The sequence below is a fragment of the Podarcis muralis genome, chromosome 16 (genome assembly GCF_964188315.1).
Source record: "Podarcis muralis chromosome 16, rPodMur119.hap1.1, whole genome shotgun sequence".
In the NCBI taxonomy this organism is placed as follows: Eukaryota; Metazoa; Chordata; class Lepidosauria; order Squamata; family Lacertidae; genus Podarcis; species Podarcis muralis.
Window position 1 is genome coordinate 41971421 of NC_135670.1, and position 18882 is coordinate 41990302.

Consider the following 18882-nt stretch of genomic DNA (forward strand, 5'->3'; position numbering starts at 1 on the left):
AAAAGAAAACCTATAGAAAGACTCTAAAGTAATCCAGTAGAAGTCTGCTTCCTCAGTGAGGAAGTGCAAAGAAGGGAGAAAGAGCCTTGCCTCCCCAACCTCAACCAAGCCCAGCTGAGCAAGTAGCCTCTCCTAGGGCAGGACTGTAAGAACAGCAGAAGCAGCTGGGAAGGGGAAAGGGGGAAATAGTTTTGTGGGTCTTTGTTGCTCAATTTGTGCTATTTTATGCATTGTGGTATTTTATGCATTGTGACTTGCAGTCATTTTTATTTATCATAGTTTAGTAATCATTTATTGTAATGGTTAAGAGTGAATTTCTGTTTAATTATTATTTGCTGGTGGTTTGAGAGTTAATTTTATTGTGTACTATTCTAACAGATTGTTGAATATTACTTTATTTGTTATAAGTCATTCTATTTTAAAGTTATGTTTTACTGTGACTTTTTGTATTGGATCAGATTATTATAAGGTGTGTTCCTTATATATTGCTCTAAACTGCCTTGTGTATAGTAATATAGAAAGAAATTAAAAGTGAAATGAAAAAAATGAAATGAAAGATGCCAGCACTTTACCTTAGTCTTTTCCTAGGTATTTCATCATGATACTGTTTACATCATCTTCCTTCCCCTCGGCTTCAGACCGCCAGTCATCTTTCGCACCCTCCGGGCTTCTTTTCCCAACACATCCTTCCCCTTCCAGCCTCGGGATCCTTGGCCGACTCTTGATGCTGTCAGCACTTTTGAAAGATACAACTGAGCCAGAAGACGAAGACGAGTCAGAGAGGTTTCCAGGGTCCTCTTGGGGTTTTGGACTTGGTGATAAAGTGGCCTTTATCTCAGAGAGGAAAGTGTGGTTGGGCGAGACTTGGTCTTCAAAACGGACACTCATGGGCCTCTGGCCGTCTCTCCTCTCTTTGGGGCCTCTGGCCAAGCTGCTGGTTGACTGGCATTTCCGGACGGCTGGAAGGAAGTCATCTGAGTCATCATTTGTTTTCCTCTCATAGCTCAGAGTTGGTATTTTCCAAGAGAGTGGATCAGTTTCCTTTCCCTCACTTGGAACATCACCAAATCTTCTGTTCTGAAAGACCAGAGGTTCTTTTCCTAGGTCTGTGTCTGTCGTTTCTTCCAGGGATGCCTCCAGGCAACTTCTCCATGGTTTAAGTCGCAAAGTGCTAAACATTTCTCCACCCAGGGCTGGGGAGCTGAGCTTTGAGTAGGTGTCATCTATGTTCTGAATGAGAGAGTCATAGGACCCAAACTTGGAGACCCTTTTCAGAGCTGGGGAGAGGTTTGGCCGTGCCATGCTCTCAGATGATATGCTCCTCAAACTAGAGGAGCGGACCAGGCCAGCTCGAGAACTTTCACCAATTCCCTCCAGAGTTACTGGGAGATCTTCATCATCCTTCAAAGTCTTGCATCTTCTAAGGGATGAGGCTCCTGTTGTTTGGTAAATAGGCAAAGAGGAGGCATCATCTAACACTAAGTTCCCTGGCTCTTTGTCCTTCAGTCTTTTTCTTCGCAGCTCTTCAACATATTCAGAAAGTGCAGAGGAGGAGCGTGACAACTTGTCTTCTGCTGAAGGAGACACCCTTTTGAGCACAGAAGGGGACAAAGGACTTGATAACATCTCTTCTGCCACTGCTGGAGAGGACATCCTTCTCGTAATAGATGGAGACACAGCTCCTAACTTTTGGAGAGTGAAAAACTCCTCATTTGAAATGGGTTTCCCATAATCTGGTCTTTGGGTACCGAAGGAAGGGCTTTGATTAGCTTTGCCAAAATCAGCACCCCCTGCACTCCTTCCATATCCCCTTCGTTCTGCACCTAAGGGAGACAGCTGCTGGCTTGTTTCTTGATCCTTGTTTATCCTGGGACAAAAGGTGAAACAACAGCCACTGAGCAAAGCATTACATGGGACAGCAGACTTCAACATCCATAATTTATTTTTAAAACTAAAAAAGAAAAGAAGTCATTATTGAATGGCTTCATATCACATTTACAAATTCACTATGGAGTGATCCAGACTTAGTCCGGTAACTTAAGGCCTACTGATTTCAGTAGGTGTACTCTGAGTTATGTAAGTCTGAATCCAACTATGATTTCAAGAAAAGCAAACAGGAATGCAAATACAGTAATTGATTCCTATGGATAGTGTCCCAATTTAACCTTTCATATTAGATTTTCAAAAGGTCCATAGACCAGGGGTGGAGTGGAGCCCTTGTCAGCCCAAGGGTTTTAGCTCCTCCCAGGAGCCACGTGTTGGTGATGTGCAGGGCTGGAGGGCAAAAGTGGGTGGGGCCAATGGCAAGCAGTGGGCGGGCAGCAGATGTATCTCATGCTGTAGGTGATATTAAAGGTAAAGGTAAAGGTACCCCTGCCCGTACGGGCCAGTCTTGACAGACTCTAGGGTTGTGCGCCCATCTCACTCAAGAGGCCGGGGGCCAGCGCTGTCCGGAGACACTTCCGGGTCACGTGGCCAGCGTGACATCGCTGCTCTGGCGAGCCAGAGCCGCACACGGAAACGCCGTTTACCTTCCCGCTAGTAAGCGGTCCCTATTTATCTACTTGCACCCGGGGGTGCTTTCGAACTGCTAGGTTGGCAGGCGCTGGGACCGAGCAACGGGAGCTCACCCCGCCGCGGGGATTCGAACCGCCGACCTTTCGATTGGCAAGCCCTAGGCGCTGAGGCTTTTACCCACAGCGCCACCCGCGTCCCTGTAGGTGATATTGGAAGCATGCAAAAACCAGAGGTTTTTAAGCACAGCAAGACATTCCCTGCACCTCCATCCAAGAGACATATAAATTTAGTTTCTACATGAATCAAGCAGTGCTAGCCATTTCCACAATGTTCCTGTGGAAAGTGGGCACAAAATCCTGGTTTTGCCAAGTGTTTTTTAGAGAATTAATTTGATTAAGTGCTGGTCATGTGTTCTGCGTTTTATGATTCTATGATATGTAAATGATTTTACTCAGTGCTTTTGTTCTTTTAGGGAAAAAGGTGCCGGTACTCTCCATTAAGTTGTTACCGTAAGTGTCACACTTTAAACATTTGGGGGCAGAGAGGTATTACATACCCTTGAGCAATCCCAGAAAAACGCACTGCACACCCCCATAATATATTTTTTTCCAAACAAGTTGGTGGTTTAAACAATCTCTTATAAACAATCAAACATTATTCAAGGACACATTCAAGGCAGACAAAAACTGCTCAAGGAGCACAGAAAAGAGTTTGGGCTGGGAAGAGTCCTGAAAGGCTCGAAATCTTCCACCACCTGGGTATAACTGTTTCAGAATTGTACAAACTCCAGTTTTTCCTGAAAGATTTCTGCAGAATTATTCCTACCTTCCCAGAAAACTGTCAGTTTGGTTTGGTTTCTCAAAAAAGAAAAGGGGAAACAAATAACTTTAAAGGGAAACTGAGGCAACAGAGAGACTCAGAAGGTTGGACATCAGGAAGTCCTGATCATCCTCAACAGCAGCAGTGCAATCTGACTCAGTATATCACCCCGATATAACTCATTATTTGGGGATACTCATAAGTGATGCATGCCCCCAGCAAATGTTCCCCTTCCTCTTTTGAATTGGACACTTCAGGTACAAAAAATTAACAATTCTCCTGAAGGCGACAACAGCCAATTATTTTGTGGTTTGTGTGTTGTTATAAGCCAATCTTTTTCTGTCGTTTTGTTCATACCTTCCCTTTCCCAGCTTTGTTTCACATATTCATTGTAGCTATTAATATTTTCTATACTTTTTACATAAATACTCCACCCCACCCCCCTTCTGACAACCTTTTTGAAAGATCTCAGCAGCCCATTGATATCTGTTCCTCTTGTAAGACTTTGAATGTAGCTGCTGAGCATCAGAACAGCCCAGCAGCAGGATCAGGCCAAAAGCACCTCATCTAGTCCAGCACCTTGTATTTCGATTTCCTGAAGGCTTTTGACAAAGCCCCCCATGATATTCTTGTGGAGAAGCTAGCAAAATGCAGGGTGGATGAGGCAGCTGTTGGGTGGATTTGTTCCTGGTTGACTGACCGAACCCAAAGAGTACTCACTAGTAGCGGTTCCTCATTATCCTGGAAAAAAGTAGCAAGTCCTGCCCTGGGCCTGTTGTTCAGAGTCTTTATAAACAACCTGAACCAATGGATTCACATTACAAGGAAAGAAATTCCAACTAAACACGAGGATGAACTTTCTGATGGTAGGGGTTGTTCGACAGACTCCCTTGGAAGGTGGTGGACTCTCCTTTTTCGGAGGTTTCTAGGCAAAGGTTGGATGGCCACCTGTCAGGGATTCTTTAGCTGTAATTCCTGCATTGCAGGGGGTTGGACTAGATGGCCCTTGGGGGTCCCTTCCAACTCTACAGTTCTGTTATTCTATGATTCTACGGTTGTCCAAGTTGGTGTCCGTCAAAATACCTTGAGATTTGCAAGTAATGAACACTACCCCTTTTGTATCACTTGGTCATATAATAGAATTTTACTTTGAGATAAACTTTTTAAAAAGATTTGGCAATACCTCCTGTTATCCAGCAACTGAAAATTTCTCTCACACACATTCTCTGAAAACCCATTTATTTCTGATGCTAGAAGTGAGATGGCTGAGGCTAAGACTGTCCTGTCAATTCTGGCTACTATCTCTCCAATCTCTCTAAATTCTGCCACACTCCTGATGGCTGCCCCACGTCCAATCTGAGAATGGCATGCCTGCCCCAGGAGTGGGGAGCCTCAGCCTTTGCAGCCTGTCTATCTAGCCTCCAGGACTCTTGCTTAGTGGTGCCCACTGTGCAGGGCACATGCCTCCTCCCCAGCTGTGCGGTGCATCCACCTCCAGAACCTTTGACTCACTGGGATGTGTCCTTGAACTTGCTTGCCTGGAAGGAGAGAGGTGTGAGTGGGGTCTTCACAAAACCCTCCAGCTTTTGTGTGGACAGAAGGTGTCTCGCTGCACAGAGCTCCACGTTACATGCACTGATCCACCTACTTTTCCCTGTGACCACACCCTCCATTGGCCTCTGGCAGAGACCCTTTGGCTGGTTGAAGGGAATATGCTGAAAGGAGCCTCTCCCACCCCTTCCTTTGTCCAACTGCAACACAACAGCCCTGCAGTGCTGCCAGCGGACTTTACTCTCTGGTAGTGGCTGCAGCCCAGACAGGAGGGAACCCGAGATGAACATGAAAAACCATTGAACAAACAGCACCGTGGTTGATAGCTGAGTGCTACATTAGGTGAGGCTATCCTACCTCTGAATGCTTTCAGTGCTTTGAATCCTCACAATCCAAGTACATGTACAGAATTCTCAGAGGAAGCCTAATATTTAAATTTAATATTTACATTGGAAATGGCTCTCGGTGTCTTCAGTTTGTTCCTTGTGTTGTAGAAAGTAATTTCTAACATCATTACGCTAATCACAAATGGCTGAATTATTTATTTGACATATTTATATCCTGCCTTAATCTTAATCTTAGAATTAGAATAGCTATGAAAAAGAGTGCCAGAGTTGGAGAAAAAGCCTCCCGTCCCCTGTGGGCATTTTATTTATTAAAAATGTGCCTCCTTTTCAAGTCTCAAGGAATATTGTATTCTTAAAAAACACACCCAGCTAAGCAAATTTTTTTTTTAAAAAAAATTCTTTACCGCTTTATATTTTTTTAAAAAACCTCATACTAAATCAATAAAACAATAGCTGGGCAATGTTCCTCCGGCCTCATGAGGAGCCTCTTCAGTAGGGCTGGTGAGTCTGGGCCTCGCCTCCTAGGCCAGGCGGAAAGGGCCTTGCAGGCAGCGGTCCCCATGCCTCACAAAACCAACAAGAAGGTAAAACACTGACCATCTGTCAAGGGGTTTGTGACCAAGTCAGTGACCAACTCAGAGAAGCCTCAGAAAGTGAATGGAAACAGGAGCATCCTGCAGAACTCATGGAAGAAGATGACAGACATTTGTGGGCAGAGATGGGGAAGATATTGGGTTTGGTTTGCTGACTTGCTCTTCCTGAAGCAGTATGTGAACCAAAACATGACTAGGCTTCAAAATTCCCAACTCTCTGAATTTTCAGATGCAATTCTCCTGCCCCCTATACGTAACTTGTACACAAATGTGTATAAAACTGGATATATTAGTGGAAGTTACATAAAAAATGAATTGTATTAGGATAACCTGCTTGCATGTATACATGTATTAGTTAAAATTGCATACAACATACAACAAATTCCAAGCGGACTTTTTTTAAAAATTGCAACAGACTGCTAGTAATTAGGAAGCAATTCCTTCCTTCCACTTGCCAGTTCTGTATGTGAACCCCTCAGATTTATGAAAAATTGTGTAACTGTTTCATCTTCTCTTGATGAGTCTTATGTTGCATCTGATTTTAGTGCTTCTTTGTTATTTTATTTGTATAGAATTTTTTCTTTTTCTGGCCATCTTTTTTTTTAAAGGAAACCTGATGCAAAAATATGACAAACTGAACTTCAGATTGGAAATATTGAGAGAAACTAAAACAAGCTGACTTCTCTGTCCCTTCTTCTCAAATGGTTTCAGTCTGCCTGGCTGCTAACCAGAACGCTGGTGGTTTGAGCCCACTGAGGGACAGCTGTGGACATGGATGTAGCCAGGGGGGCAAATACCTATCTGACCAATTGCATCACAGATGACTCGGTGCTGCCCCCCCCCCCCCGCTAACATAATGCCTGCCTCCCCAATAAATCCTGGCTATGCCCATGACTGTGGACAGGATTCTTGCATTGCAGGTGATTAGACTAGATGACACCCAGGTCTCTGCAACTCTACAATTCTATGATTCTAAGTATGGTTGGGGTGTGTGGAAATCTTCTCAGCATTCAACGGTATGCTGGAGGTATTTAGGGTGCTGGCTGACTTGGAATCTTACAGGGAGCATTTCCTGATACTTGATGTGCCCAAAGTTCCACACAGCGCATACATGAGACTCTGGATATGTTCAGTTTCTGTTAATTGGTTCTCGTGGGAAACTTGCAGATTCTGGCTTCTCACAATTAACTCAAGCTGGTGTCAATTTACTCTTGGCAGAAAGCCCAGGTCTGCTTGACCTAGAAACTACTCTGATTGGTTAACGACCAGCACTCTGCTCTGTTATCAAGGGATTGCTAGCTCAGTTTGAGGTGAGGTGTTGTTAGGAGTAGAAGTGCTGTGTATGGTTTTGAGAGAGAGAAAAAGAGAGGGTTTATTTTGCTTTGTTTTGTATGCAGAAACTCTGCTGGTTTTATTTTTCCTCCTTTTAATAAATCCTGTAAATAGTTATTCTGAGTCTAGCTGACTTGTCATTACTGCCGCAACTAGCTTCCTCACTGTGCAGGAAAACTCTGCTACGTTTGGGCTAAAGCCAATAGGGCTATGCCTGACACTTCAAAGTTCCATGAGGTTATGGGTATTGTGCTGCCAGCCTGAGTTGCGGTGGTGTCAGCATCAACGGCGTTGGTTCCAGTAGTTCCAGAAGTTGTTGTTCTTGTTGGTGCAGCAGATGGACTCTGGCTGGTTCCTGACCGTGGTGAGCTGGTGACGCAGCGGACACAAGGACAACAGCTGCAGCGTGTGAGTGCTGGGTGCTGTGGTTCCTGTTTTCTCTCTCGGTGGTCGTGAGTAGCTGGTTCCGGGTTCCAGGGACATCGCTCTCAAGATGGCCTCACAACCAGTTCAGATGGCTTTTGAGCGTCTGAATGACTCCAATTACTTGCTGTGGTCGGAACTCATGCAGGCAGTGCTGCAGAGGGATCGTCTCTGGCAAGTGGTGAGTAAGTTTCCTGCGAAGCCTGATGATGAAGACCTCGATAAAGACCAAAGAGCAAGGGCCACAATTGTCTTGGGGCTGGAAGATTCCCAGTTGCCGTATGTGAGGGGAATCAAGACAGCTAGAGGTGTGTGGCAAGCACTTAAAGAACTCCATGTGCGTGAGACAGCGGTTTCCAAGCTGTTCATTCGCAAGGCATTGTACAAGGCAATGTTACAGCCTGGGGTTACAATGCAGGAACACCTACACAGTTTACAGTTAAAGTTTGCAGCGCTACAGGAAAGAGACTGTGCGTTAGACCAGCAGGAGAAGGTGGCTATTATTTTGAGTTCTCTCCCGGAAAGCTGGGATAATTTAGTTTTGTCTCTAGAAGGCATGCAGGAGCATGATTTATCAGTCAGTTACGTTACTGGGCGTTTGATTGAAGAATGGCAGAAGCGGCAAGAAAGGTCGTTGGCTGCAGAGGCTTCTACAGGCGGGCGGTTTGGAAGGAGTTCTCATGCCGTACCAGAGGTGAAGCAAAAGCAGCGTACCGGTGAGGAGTCAGCGTTTGCTGTTAGGCGTTGTTTCCGATGTGGGTCTTCAGCGCATCTAAAACGACAATGTCCGGAGTTGGTCAAGTCCCAGTTGCCGGTGCAGGAGCAGAGACGAGATCAGCAGCAGCAGCAGCGTAAAAAGAAATTCTTCAAACGAAAACAGTCGGCTCAGCTGGTGACCGGCGAGGTCAAGATTGCTGATGAGAAACAAGCGGTCTGGGTGGTCGATTCGGGAGCGTCTCGCCACATCGTAAATTCAGATGAATTGTTTGTTTCCAAGAACTCAGCACAGCGCAGCCAGGTGGCTCTAGCAGACGGAAGTACTTCCGAAGTGATTTCGGGGGGTGCAGTTTTTGTTCCTTGTCTTCGTGAATGCCTGCAAAATGTACTTTGTGTGCCGTCATTAAGGAGCAATCTGATGTCTGTAGATTGTTTGCTAAAAGCTGGGTTTAAAGTGCATTTTGAAGGAGACAGTTGCATTATTAAGAAGGCTGGTGAGATTTTAGGCACTGCTAAGTCAGAGGGAGGCTTGTTTTGGCTTAAAGCAGGATCTCAAGTTGCAGCAGTAGTCAGTAAATCTCAGCCTGCAGTGAATAACAAAGCTATACATGACAACTGTGTGCACTTATTGCATAGGAAAATGGGGCATGCTTGCTGGAAAAGTGTACTAAAAATGTCTGAATTGGCTGATGGGGGTAATTTAAAGAGTTGTAACAAGTACCTTGATTGTAATGTGTGTAAAAAGGTTAAAACCCACAGAGTCTCTTACCCCAGAAGTGACAGAGTTAGTGAGTCACCGCTACAGCTGGTTCACATGGACGTAATTGGTCCATTTGCTGTAAGCAGGGGTGGATCGCGCTTTTCACTAACAATTGTGGATGACGCCACACGTTATTCTTGGGTTTTCCCCATGAAGAATAAGGGTGACGTGTTCACTAAGTTTAAAGGCTGGGTGGCATCTGTGGAAAGATTTCTGTCCATTAAACTTAAAAGGATTCAGACGGACAGAGGTGGCGAATTTATGTCAAATGCTTTTAAAGATTGGTTACAAAAGCGTGGCATTGGGCATAGAAAAACGAATGCTTTTTCCCCAGAGGAGAATGGCGTTGCAGAGCGAAAAAACAGATCTTTACAAGATATGATGTTTGCCATGCTTGACGATGCTGATTTGCCCATGTCTTATTGGGGGGAGAGCATGCTTACCGCGTGTTATCTCCAAAACAGGCTCTTTCATCAAACAATAGGTACAACCCCGTACTTTAAATTGTTTCAGAAAAAACCCAAAATTGACCATTTGCATGTGTTTGGATCAAAAGCCTGGGTATTAATTCCAAAACAAATGAGAAAGAAGGGAGATCCTAAGACCAAACAGTTAGTGTTTGTGGGTTACCAGGAGCTGGGAAAAGGTTTCCGCTTTGCTGAAGGGACAAATGGCATTGTGATCTCCAGGAATGCCAGTTTTTGTGAACATAGTGGCTGGGAGAGACTACATGCCAATACTGAGGTTTGGTTTGAACCTTCCCAGGAGCTTCATGACTCTGAAGGTAAACATAGAGAATCAGAGTCTGAGGGGGAGGAAAGTTTAGATAAGAGCTCTCAAGAAAGTGGAGTTAGCCAAAGACCAGTTGCTAAGCAACAAAAGAGAGGTCGTAGTTCTGAGGAGGAAAGTCGGTCAGAAGAAAAATTTTCTCCCAGAAGATCTAAAAGACAAAACAAAGGAGTGCCTTCGGTGCGTTTTTCTCCAGATACTGCAAATGTGTTTAGTGTAAGTGCAGAACCCAAGAGTTTTCAGGAGGTGTTAAAGTTACCAAAAGAGGAGGCAGAGCTCTGGAAACAGGCAATGGAGGAAGAGATGTCCTCTCTGAATGAGCACAAGGTCTTTACACCAGTAGCAGCGCCTGAGGGGGCAAAGATTGTAGGCTGCAGGCAGATAAACAAACTAAAAGGTTTGCCAAGCAATTGTCCAGTAAGTTCAAAGTGAAAGACTTAGGCCCGGTTAGGACATATCTAGGGTTGGAAGTGTGCTGGGCCCAAGATGGCAGCTGCTTAATTAGTCAGCAGAACAAAGTTAAACAACTACTGACTACATACGGGATGCAGGATTGCAAAGGGGCAGTGGTGCCTATGGATCCAGGTTTCATAAAAACACTTCATATAGATGAGAGTCCTGAATTTGAACATCCTGATGTATATCACTCTGTAATTGGAAGTTTATTGTATCTAGCACAGTGGTCCAGACCTGATATTAGCTATGCAGTAGGCATATTAAGTAGATTGGTCTCAAAACCCACACTAAATGCCTGGAAAGGGGTAAAACAAGTTCTGAGGTATCTCAAACAGACAATTGGCTATATGTTACAATTAAATTCTTCAGAGGATGAAATGTTGAGTTGCTACTGTGATAGTGACTGGGGAAATTTGCCGGATAGAAAATCTGTCACAGGACTAGTCATAATGGTCGGTGGAGCTTTAATCAGCTGGCGGTCACGCAAGCAAGACGTTGTAAGTGTGTCATCAACGGAATCAGAGTACGCCGCATTGAGTGAATTGTGCAACGAGGTGATTTATTTCAAGCATTTGTTAGCAGATTTAAATGTAAATTGTGGAGAACCAGTACAAGTTTACATTGATAATCAAGCTTGTATAACCTTAAGTAAAACAGAGGGTTTCAAATCGCGTTCTAAACATATCTCTGTAAAATACCAAAATGTACGTTGCTGTGTACAAGACAATGTAATCACCTGTACTTATGTATCAAGTGAAGAAAATGTAGCAGATGTGTTAACTAAACCATTGGCAAAGATAAAGAACAAGCGAATGTGCAAGGGTTTAGGTTTGCTGGAAAAATGATCTCCTACATAGGTGTATTTGATGTTAATTGTTCAGCAGAATCTGTGAGGGGGTGTTCAGTTTCTGTTAATTGGTTCTCGTGGGAAACTTGCAGATTCTGGCTTCTCACAATTAACTCAAGCTGGTGTCAATTTACTCTTGGCAGAAAGCCCAGGTCTGCTTGACCTAGAAACTACTCTGATTGGTTAACGACCAGCACTCTGCTCTGTTATCAAGGGATTGCTAGCTCAGTTTGAGGTGAGGTGTTGTTAGGAGTAGAAGTGCTGTGTATGGTTTTGAGAGAGAGAAAAAGAGAGGGTTTATTTTGCTTTGTTTTGTATGCAGAAACTCTGCTGGTTTTATTTTTCCTCCTTTTAATAAATCCTGTAAATAGTTATTCTGAGTCTAGCTGACTTGTCATTACTGCCGCAACTAGCTTCCTCACTGTGCAGGAAAACTCTGCTACGTTTGGGCTAAAGCCAATAGGGCTATGCCTGACACTTCAAAGTTCCATGAGGATACCCAGGGTATCTCTCTCACATGAGGCCAGGCGAGAGAGGTCAAGGCCCCATGTGGGGGTGGGTATGAAATTTCAGGGGGGAAACCACTTTCTCACCCCCCCCCCCATGTTTTTTGGGTTTCCCCTTTGAAAAACTGTTGTTTGGGTGGGATTTTGAAATATTAGATCTTATGAAATATTTAGAATGTTGAACAAAATAAAATAAAATAAAATATTATTTATACCCCGCCCATCTGGCTGGGTTTCCCCAGTCACTCTGGGCAGCTTCCAACAAAACATTAAAATGTATTAATTCATGAAATATTAAAAGCTTCCCTAAACAGGGAAAATATAACAAGTAACAATGTGACTTTCAATAGGTAAGGAGTACTTTTACAAAGTATTGCATTTTTTCAATGTTTAGGACAATTTCCATTTCCCCCCAAAGGATAAAATGTATCCCCCCCACACCATTGCTTCAAAATTTCTGGAGACAGTACACCTTTAGGCAAGGCAGAGGCGATTGGGGAGGTTCAGTCAGCTGCAGGGGTGCCAACTTGAATAAAATATTGGGGGGGGGGGGAGGTAAGCCCCACCCTGCATAATCAGCCACATGACGCAGTGCACACACACCATTTGAATGGGAATGCCCATCAACTTTGTGGGGACCCAGCCCCCTCAAATATTTTATTGTTGGTGCCAAAGCCCCCATGGCCCCTAGGAATTGGCTCCTATGGTCAGCTGAGCTGCATAAGGAGATGAGGATTTCCTCCTGCAAATTCTGCACATTGAGAGAGGTTTGGGCCAAGGCCTTTGTTGACAAGCACATTTTTGCTGCCTTTTGCCTCTTGCTAAATCCAAAACATGCCCCCCCCCATAAAAGAATCAGTCTTCTGTGTTTGCAGGAAAGTGGGTTGGCCTATCCTCTCCTTTGTGTCATCTTTTTAATATGGGAGATGCTCTGAAACCATTCCCCCATTCCCCAGAACAAGCACTTTGCTGCTTTGGAGAGGAGCCTCGATCCAGAAATACATTTGCTCAAGATTTAGCCTTGACAGTAATCAACACTTCTAGCTAAGGAGAAGAGATGTAGTTGCCATAGCAACCTTATGCCACCCTGCAATCTCACAGACAATGCTGGGCACATTGAGACCCAGCAGGGTTGACCTGGAAGGAAATTTACATGCGGAAACCTCTTGAGACAACACAAAGACACACACACACAGAAACGGATCTGGCTCAGCAAAGGGCAGAATAAGCAAACAGATGGGGAAATTCCCCTCTGGATGCACAGCAAACAAGAGGCACCATAGTGGCAAGAAGCACCCAATGATGAAAACGAACCCAGTCTTTACCAGGGCTGGGTAAAACGCACAGAGTTTGACTGTGCCCAAAGCCAGCAGGGTCCCCTGGACTCACCCAAGTTGTAAGGGGGTGGGAGAGGCTATAAGCCAAAATGTGACCCCAAACCCTTCCCCCTGCAATTTCTCTGAATGAGCTTGTCTGGTGTACCTGCTCCAACTCCACATCTTCTGAGAAAGCCAGAGCTGTGGGTCCCTCACAGCAACCCACCCAATGCTGAATATGCACATTTCCCTAATACACACATTTTTGTAGGCCATTTCCTTGAACACACACATTTCCACATGTAATTCCCCCATAAACAAAATAAAAGGTTACCTTCATGAATACATGCATTTTCAGGCACACTTTCCCCTAATCCACACATTTTTGCACAATTTTTGGTTAGAGAACTGCACTGTAAAACTGGGAGAAGTGCAAATTTCTAAGGAGGACTATATTTTTAGTGTTGTTTTAAAAAATTGCTAATTAAAATATGAGCTGAACAAATCCCCTGCACTCCCATCTCTAGTGATGCATGCTCTCTCCCCACCCCCACCCTAATGACTGTGCAAGATGCATTTCTGGAGCAGTCTGGGCCAAATCAGGACATACCCACCTGGCCATTTCAAGAAATGTCCTGTCATATCATGAAATCAGCCTGCCGATCCTTTCTTGTTCTTTGTTTGTTCAGACACTATGCTAGGTACCTTCTCTATCCTTCAGGGAGGAAAGGCATAACTTGCCTTTCTTTAAACTAACCCACAGCACACGTTTTGAGTGGGTGGCTAGTCTTTTCTGGGCTAGTGGAGAAATGTACAGTACAGCAAGCCAGCAGCTTCCAGGGATCATGACTAAAGCCAACATCATGTATAGTCAAAACCCATTGGGTTCAATGGCAGGTGAGATTGCCAAAGTCATATTTCCCAGAATCCTGCTCCTTTTCTGCCTTCTTTTTAATTTTTCTTATTTTTTGCCACATACATAAAACTGAATGTACATAAGTTAAATGTACAAAAGTTCTGAGCTCACTGTCTAGAAGTGGATGTGGCTGAACCAAACCTATGCTCTGATTTTCTCAAAGTGCCAAACGATGCCTTCGATTTTCACCAGGAGTGTCAAATGAACCACCTTTGCTTAAAATGCCCTCACTAGCCCTCAGTGATGGCACTGCACACCCAAATTTGGTTAGTTACAAAGCAGTGCTACATAATTTCTGTTTGAGTGGGAGGCAGAAGCAGTAGCATCCTTGGAATACGAAGACCAGTGCTGAGCAGAAAGGTTTAAACGTTACATTTTTTTAAAAATACAAAGTAGTTCTGGGAAGCAAATCTCCAAATTGCTAGGTTTGATCTCCCCAAAATGACCATGGCACTGTAGAAATCCCTCCGCCTCGGGGGACTTCCGGGTTAGCGCCTCCGGTAATGGCTGAATTCCTCTGATCAGGAGGAATTTGCTTCGTGGCTGCCACGGCGAAGGCGGGGACCCACAAAAAATCACAGGCGGGAGAAGCCTGTGAACGTGGGATTCAGCTGGCACCTTTTGCACCTCCCCTACTCACGGGGAAACCCGATTTCGGGGATCCGGAGCGACGTGGGGTGAGTGGCGCGGTGCTTCGAATTGACTGCTTCTTTCACTGAGTGAAGCCGCATTGCTGTTGCCGAAGAGCGCTGACTTTTTCCTGTGGACAATTTGATCTTAAAACAACTACCCGCGAGTAGAACGGAAAATTGGATTTTTAAACGTCTAAATTTGGCACCGAAATGGGGGAGGTTTCAAACAGGAAGTCCGCCTTCCCCTTTTGTAAATAGACTGAAGCAAAGAGGCTGCAAGCTAAAGTCTTGGAAAGCTTTTCATAAAGGATTAAACTTCCATCGGCTAAAATCATCAAACCCCCCGTGGAAGCAGGAGAAGAGGGGGGAAATTTTAGACCACGTAAGCCTGCAGGAGAGAGTGAAGAAAGTCAAATTACCACCGCTCTGAACCTGGAAACGGGCTGCTAGTAAGACTGAAGTTTTGGATGTGCTCATTGACTGTGAATAGATCGTTGGTTGACAGTAAGTTAAAGAAGAGAAATACATTGTTTCCATTGTCTCCTTCTGCGTTTAAAAAGGAGTAAAAGTAATTGAAAATTGAAACTATCTTTTGATACAAATAGAAATTGTTTCCCCCTAGAGGAAGCCTTTGAAATTGTTACATGAGCTGAGCTGGGGGAATTTCCAGCTGCAAGATAAGACTGTGAGAATCTGAGATTGACCTTCGACCGTTAAGAATGTTGACAGAAGAAGCCTTAGTGGTTGCATTATGTAAGATTATTGACTCACTGGAACAGCTCCATAAGAAGACGGATGTGATGATTATAAAAATTGATAATTTGGAACAAAAAGTGCCTAATTTGGGACAAAAAGTGAATATTAATACAGAAACTATTCAGGAATCGATACAGGGATCTACTTTGACATGGCAAATTGAGGAGAAGGTGGCAGAGAAAGTTGTTGTAGCTCAAGTGGAGAGGGAGAGAGCTCCAGCCTCACAGTTGCAATTTGATGACTATAAGTTGATGTCTTTTATGACTGAATTTAGAAAAAGTCAGACTTTGAGGATTGGAGCCCCGTTTGGATTGGAGAAGGAAAGTTGGATAGATCCTTTCACGCAGGGATTTATTGACCTTTGGGACCTGGACTTGGGTCAGGAGGAGACTGGAGTTGTGGGGACCGCCAGACTTGGAGGAACTTTGAAATACGACTGGAAATATCTTTTGAATTTTAGTTTTAACTATGGAGATTTGGCTGACTTGTCGAGGAGGAATAAAAACATTGCTAGGTGGGGATCTACTTTTCAGCATCAAAGGAAGGAAAATAAGAACAAGATCAGGAGAAGACAAAGTAAAGTGCATGTATAAATATGAAGAAGACCCGCAGAAGGGACTTGGAAAAGAGTTAAGAGCCTCGGACAGAAGATCACCAGGTTGATGGACTATATGGAATTGATGGAAATGACTGGCAGAATCCGAGACCAGGGAGAAGAGACGGTGGAAGAATATTGGAAAAGGTTTAAAATCTATATATGGAAATAATGTAAAATTAATGAGTGTTAGAAAAATGTTGGAAGGGAATTATACGGCTTTAGTAGAAATGTTTTAAGGAATTAAGCATAAATAAGTATTATAGTATTAATGGAAAATAAGGTTAAAATATGTTAAGATAATCATATGACAGAAAATAGAGAAAGATGGAAAGGATTTGCTGAAATAATTAATAGAAATGGAATACAAAAAGGGAGGTGAGAGGAGGTTGATGAAACAAGGGAATGAAAGAGAGGATATTGAGATGGTATGATGTGTGTTTTTAGAATTGTTTTTGCTTTCGTTTTGTTTAATGTGTTAAGGTTGTGTTGTGTATTGTTTATATATTGTATTGTATTGCTTTTTCTTTTTCTTTTTCTTCTTTTTTCTTTTCTTTTCTCCTTTTTGTAAGGTTTAAAAGTAATAAATATTATTTTTTTAAAAAAAAAGAAATCCCTCCGCCTCTATAGCTTCATACAACCAAGATCTCATGCTAAGGATTGAAAGCCCTGGAAGCTGCTTTTCAGCTTAAAGTCCTACCACCCCCAGTCTGTGCACATCCAGAATCAGATCTACCCTTGTCCCCTTGCTGCTCAGTGTATGTTTTGGACTACAACACCCGTCAGATGAGAGTTGCAGTCCAACACATCTGCAGGGCACCAGGCTGGGGAATGCTGGAACAGATTAAGGGTCACGGTTGTGGGTGGGGGAAGAAAGATCTCACCCCTGGGCTGAGGAAGGGCAAATGGGCAAAGGCCCCCCCATGGGTTTTGTGGTTGTGTTGGGGCTTCATGGTTAGTTCTTCCTGCCAGGCTCCACCAGCTCTTTGACCATCTGCACACACTGCTCATGTCTTGTAGGCAAGGAAACCTAGATTTATTTCCATCTTCGCACATGCAACACATAAACCAGGGAAGCCCATTGTCATGCAGTGGAAGTTACTGCGAAAGCAGTTATTAAGCTGAAATTACTTGGTGGATGAAAACTTCCTCCTCCTCCTTCTTCTTCAGATGTGGGCTTAAAAAGCCATGCAGTTCTTTATCGTGCAGAAATGGATGAGCTGCAATCCTTGGATGTGCAGGTGTCATATTTGCATTTGGAGCATGCTCCAGAGACCCCCTTGCTCAAAAATCCCACCATGCTTGTCAGGGTATATGTGGAGCAACCTAGGAGGAGGGCATCTATGGGGTGGAGTTAGAGAATGACTTCTGCTGCATCTCAGATATGCATAAAAAGCATGCCCAGCATCAAATGCTAAGCAGACTCAGTGATGCTATTATAAAGAGCCATTGAAGAGGATTAGCTGAAAGCAAGCACCAAAAAAATAGCCTCCTCAGTGTGGAAATGCGTATAAGGCCTCCTACGGACTTCTCTCATCTCAGGCATGATCCTTGCAACAGCCTAGAATGAGAAATACTTTTGGAACGCCCATAAGAAGAACACCTGCCTTCTGTGCCAGCAGTTGTGATCATAGGCACTGAGTTTCTGCAAGAGGTGTCCAGGCCACTTCCATTTTGCTGCAGACAAGAGGTTCAGTCATGTAAGGACTCCACATGCTCTGGAGCCTGGGCAAGGCATGTGTGTGCAGTGCATCTTCTGCCCATCAAAGCATGCATTGCAGACTCCTTTACACCTCTGTTGCCTTAGTAACCATTTCAGGCCTCATCAGATCCAAGACAGAACAGGAGGATGAGTGGGTCTATTCCTCCCCACTCAGCTTGTCAATGATAGTATTCTCAGAGCTAGCTGGAGACTTCACTAAGCAAAGAGAAAGATGCTCTTCTTTGCTGCTCACAAGTAATCTCAAAAACCTCTCAAAGGCAGGCTGTTTGCTTCAGACCAACACAAACAAACTATGAGAGGTACGCACACACACACACCCCACACACACCCTTGAGCACAGCAGCCATCTGTACCCCTTGTGACAAGAGCCTGCTTCCCTTGATCACCTCTGGGACCCAATGAAGAGAGTGGTGAACCCAGACAAAGCCACCATTAGAAAGTGGGCTACATGCCTAACATCATGCAGCATCCATTCCTTGGGCCCCACACCTTAAGGTGAGACAGAACACAAGAAGAACCCTGGTGGATCAGGTCAATGGCTCATCTAGCTCAGTATCCCGTTCTCACAGGGGCTGACCCACAGGCAGGACCTGAGCACAAGAGCAGCACTCTCCCCTCCTGTGGATTCCAGCAACTGATAATCAGAAGCATCGCCGCCTCTGATCATGGCCCCTCCAGTGCTCAGGTAAGGGCAAGGTAAGGTGAAGCCACAAGGCCTGCCAGAAGATGGATAGGTTTGTTCAGCTGGTTGTTTAGCTGTAGTTGGGCTCCAATTTCAACCAGCCCCAACCAGCATAGACAATAGTCAGGAATGACGTAAGTTGGAGACCAGAAACATCTGGAGGACCCCAGGTTGCCTACCCAACATTTCAGTGGGCTGAGTTAGGGCTACCATGGACAGCTCCCTTGGACTTTCCTGGTCCAGGTTCCTGGCTGGCTTTAAGCTCCCCACTTTTCTTGCACGCACAAGATTCCAGGTCAGACAGGAGTCCCCCCCCCCCATACACCCTGAAAACTTCAGTTTGCCCCAATCTGTGCCTCAGTAGCTGCCTTCCTAGGGTCTGTGCTTGGAAATATCTCCAAGTAGTTGCTAAGAGCGACAAGGAGTGGCTGGGCAGATGGTGTAGGAAGCCCCCGAAGGGGAGAAGGCAGTGTTGTGCTGCTCCGAGAAGCTGGAATGGTGAAGCTGTGTATTCAGCAGTGGTATCTGGATACCCTTTTGAAAAGCCTACGTGGGAGAGAAGGAATGAATTATGCCTGCAGAGCCCATCTGATCCTTCCACCTGA

At 44.5% G+C, this 18882-nt stretch overlaps 1 protein-coding gene across 13 annotated transcripts in view; it reads right to left on the minus strand.

Moving 5' to 3' along the window:
* The window catches only part of MYO18B (myosin XVIIIB), a 362275-nt gene that overhangs the window by 6703 nt on the left and 336690 nt on the right, over positions 1 to 18882 (minus strand). For all 13 annotated transcript variants that reach the window (XR_013390943.1, XR_013390944.1, XM_077920002.1 and 10 more), the window contains one exon: positions 573 to 1867. Coding sequence is in view for 11 of the 13 variants with exons in the window: in XM_077920002.1 (XP_077776128.1) it covers positions 574 to 1867 (1294 nt within the window). In the remaining 2 variants the exon portion in view is untranslated. The remainder of the gene's footprint in view (positions 1 to 572; positions 1868 to 18882) is intronic.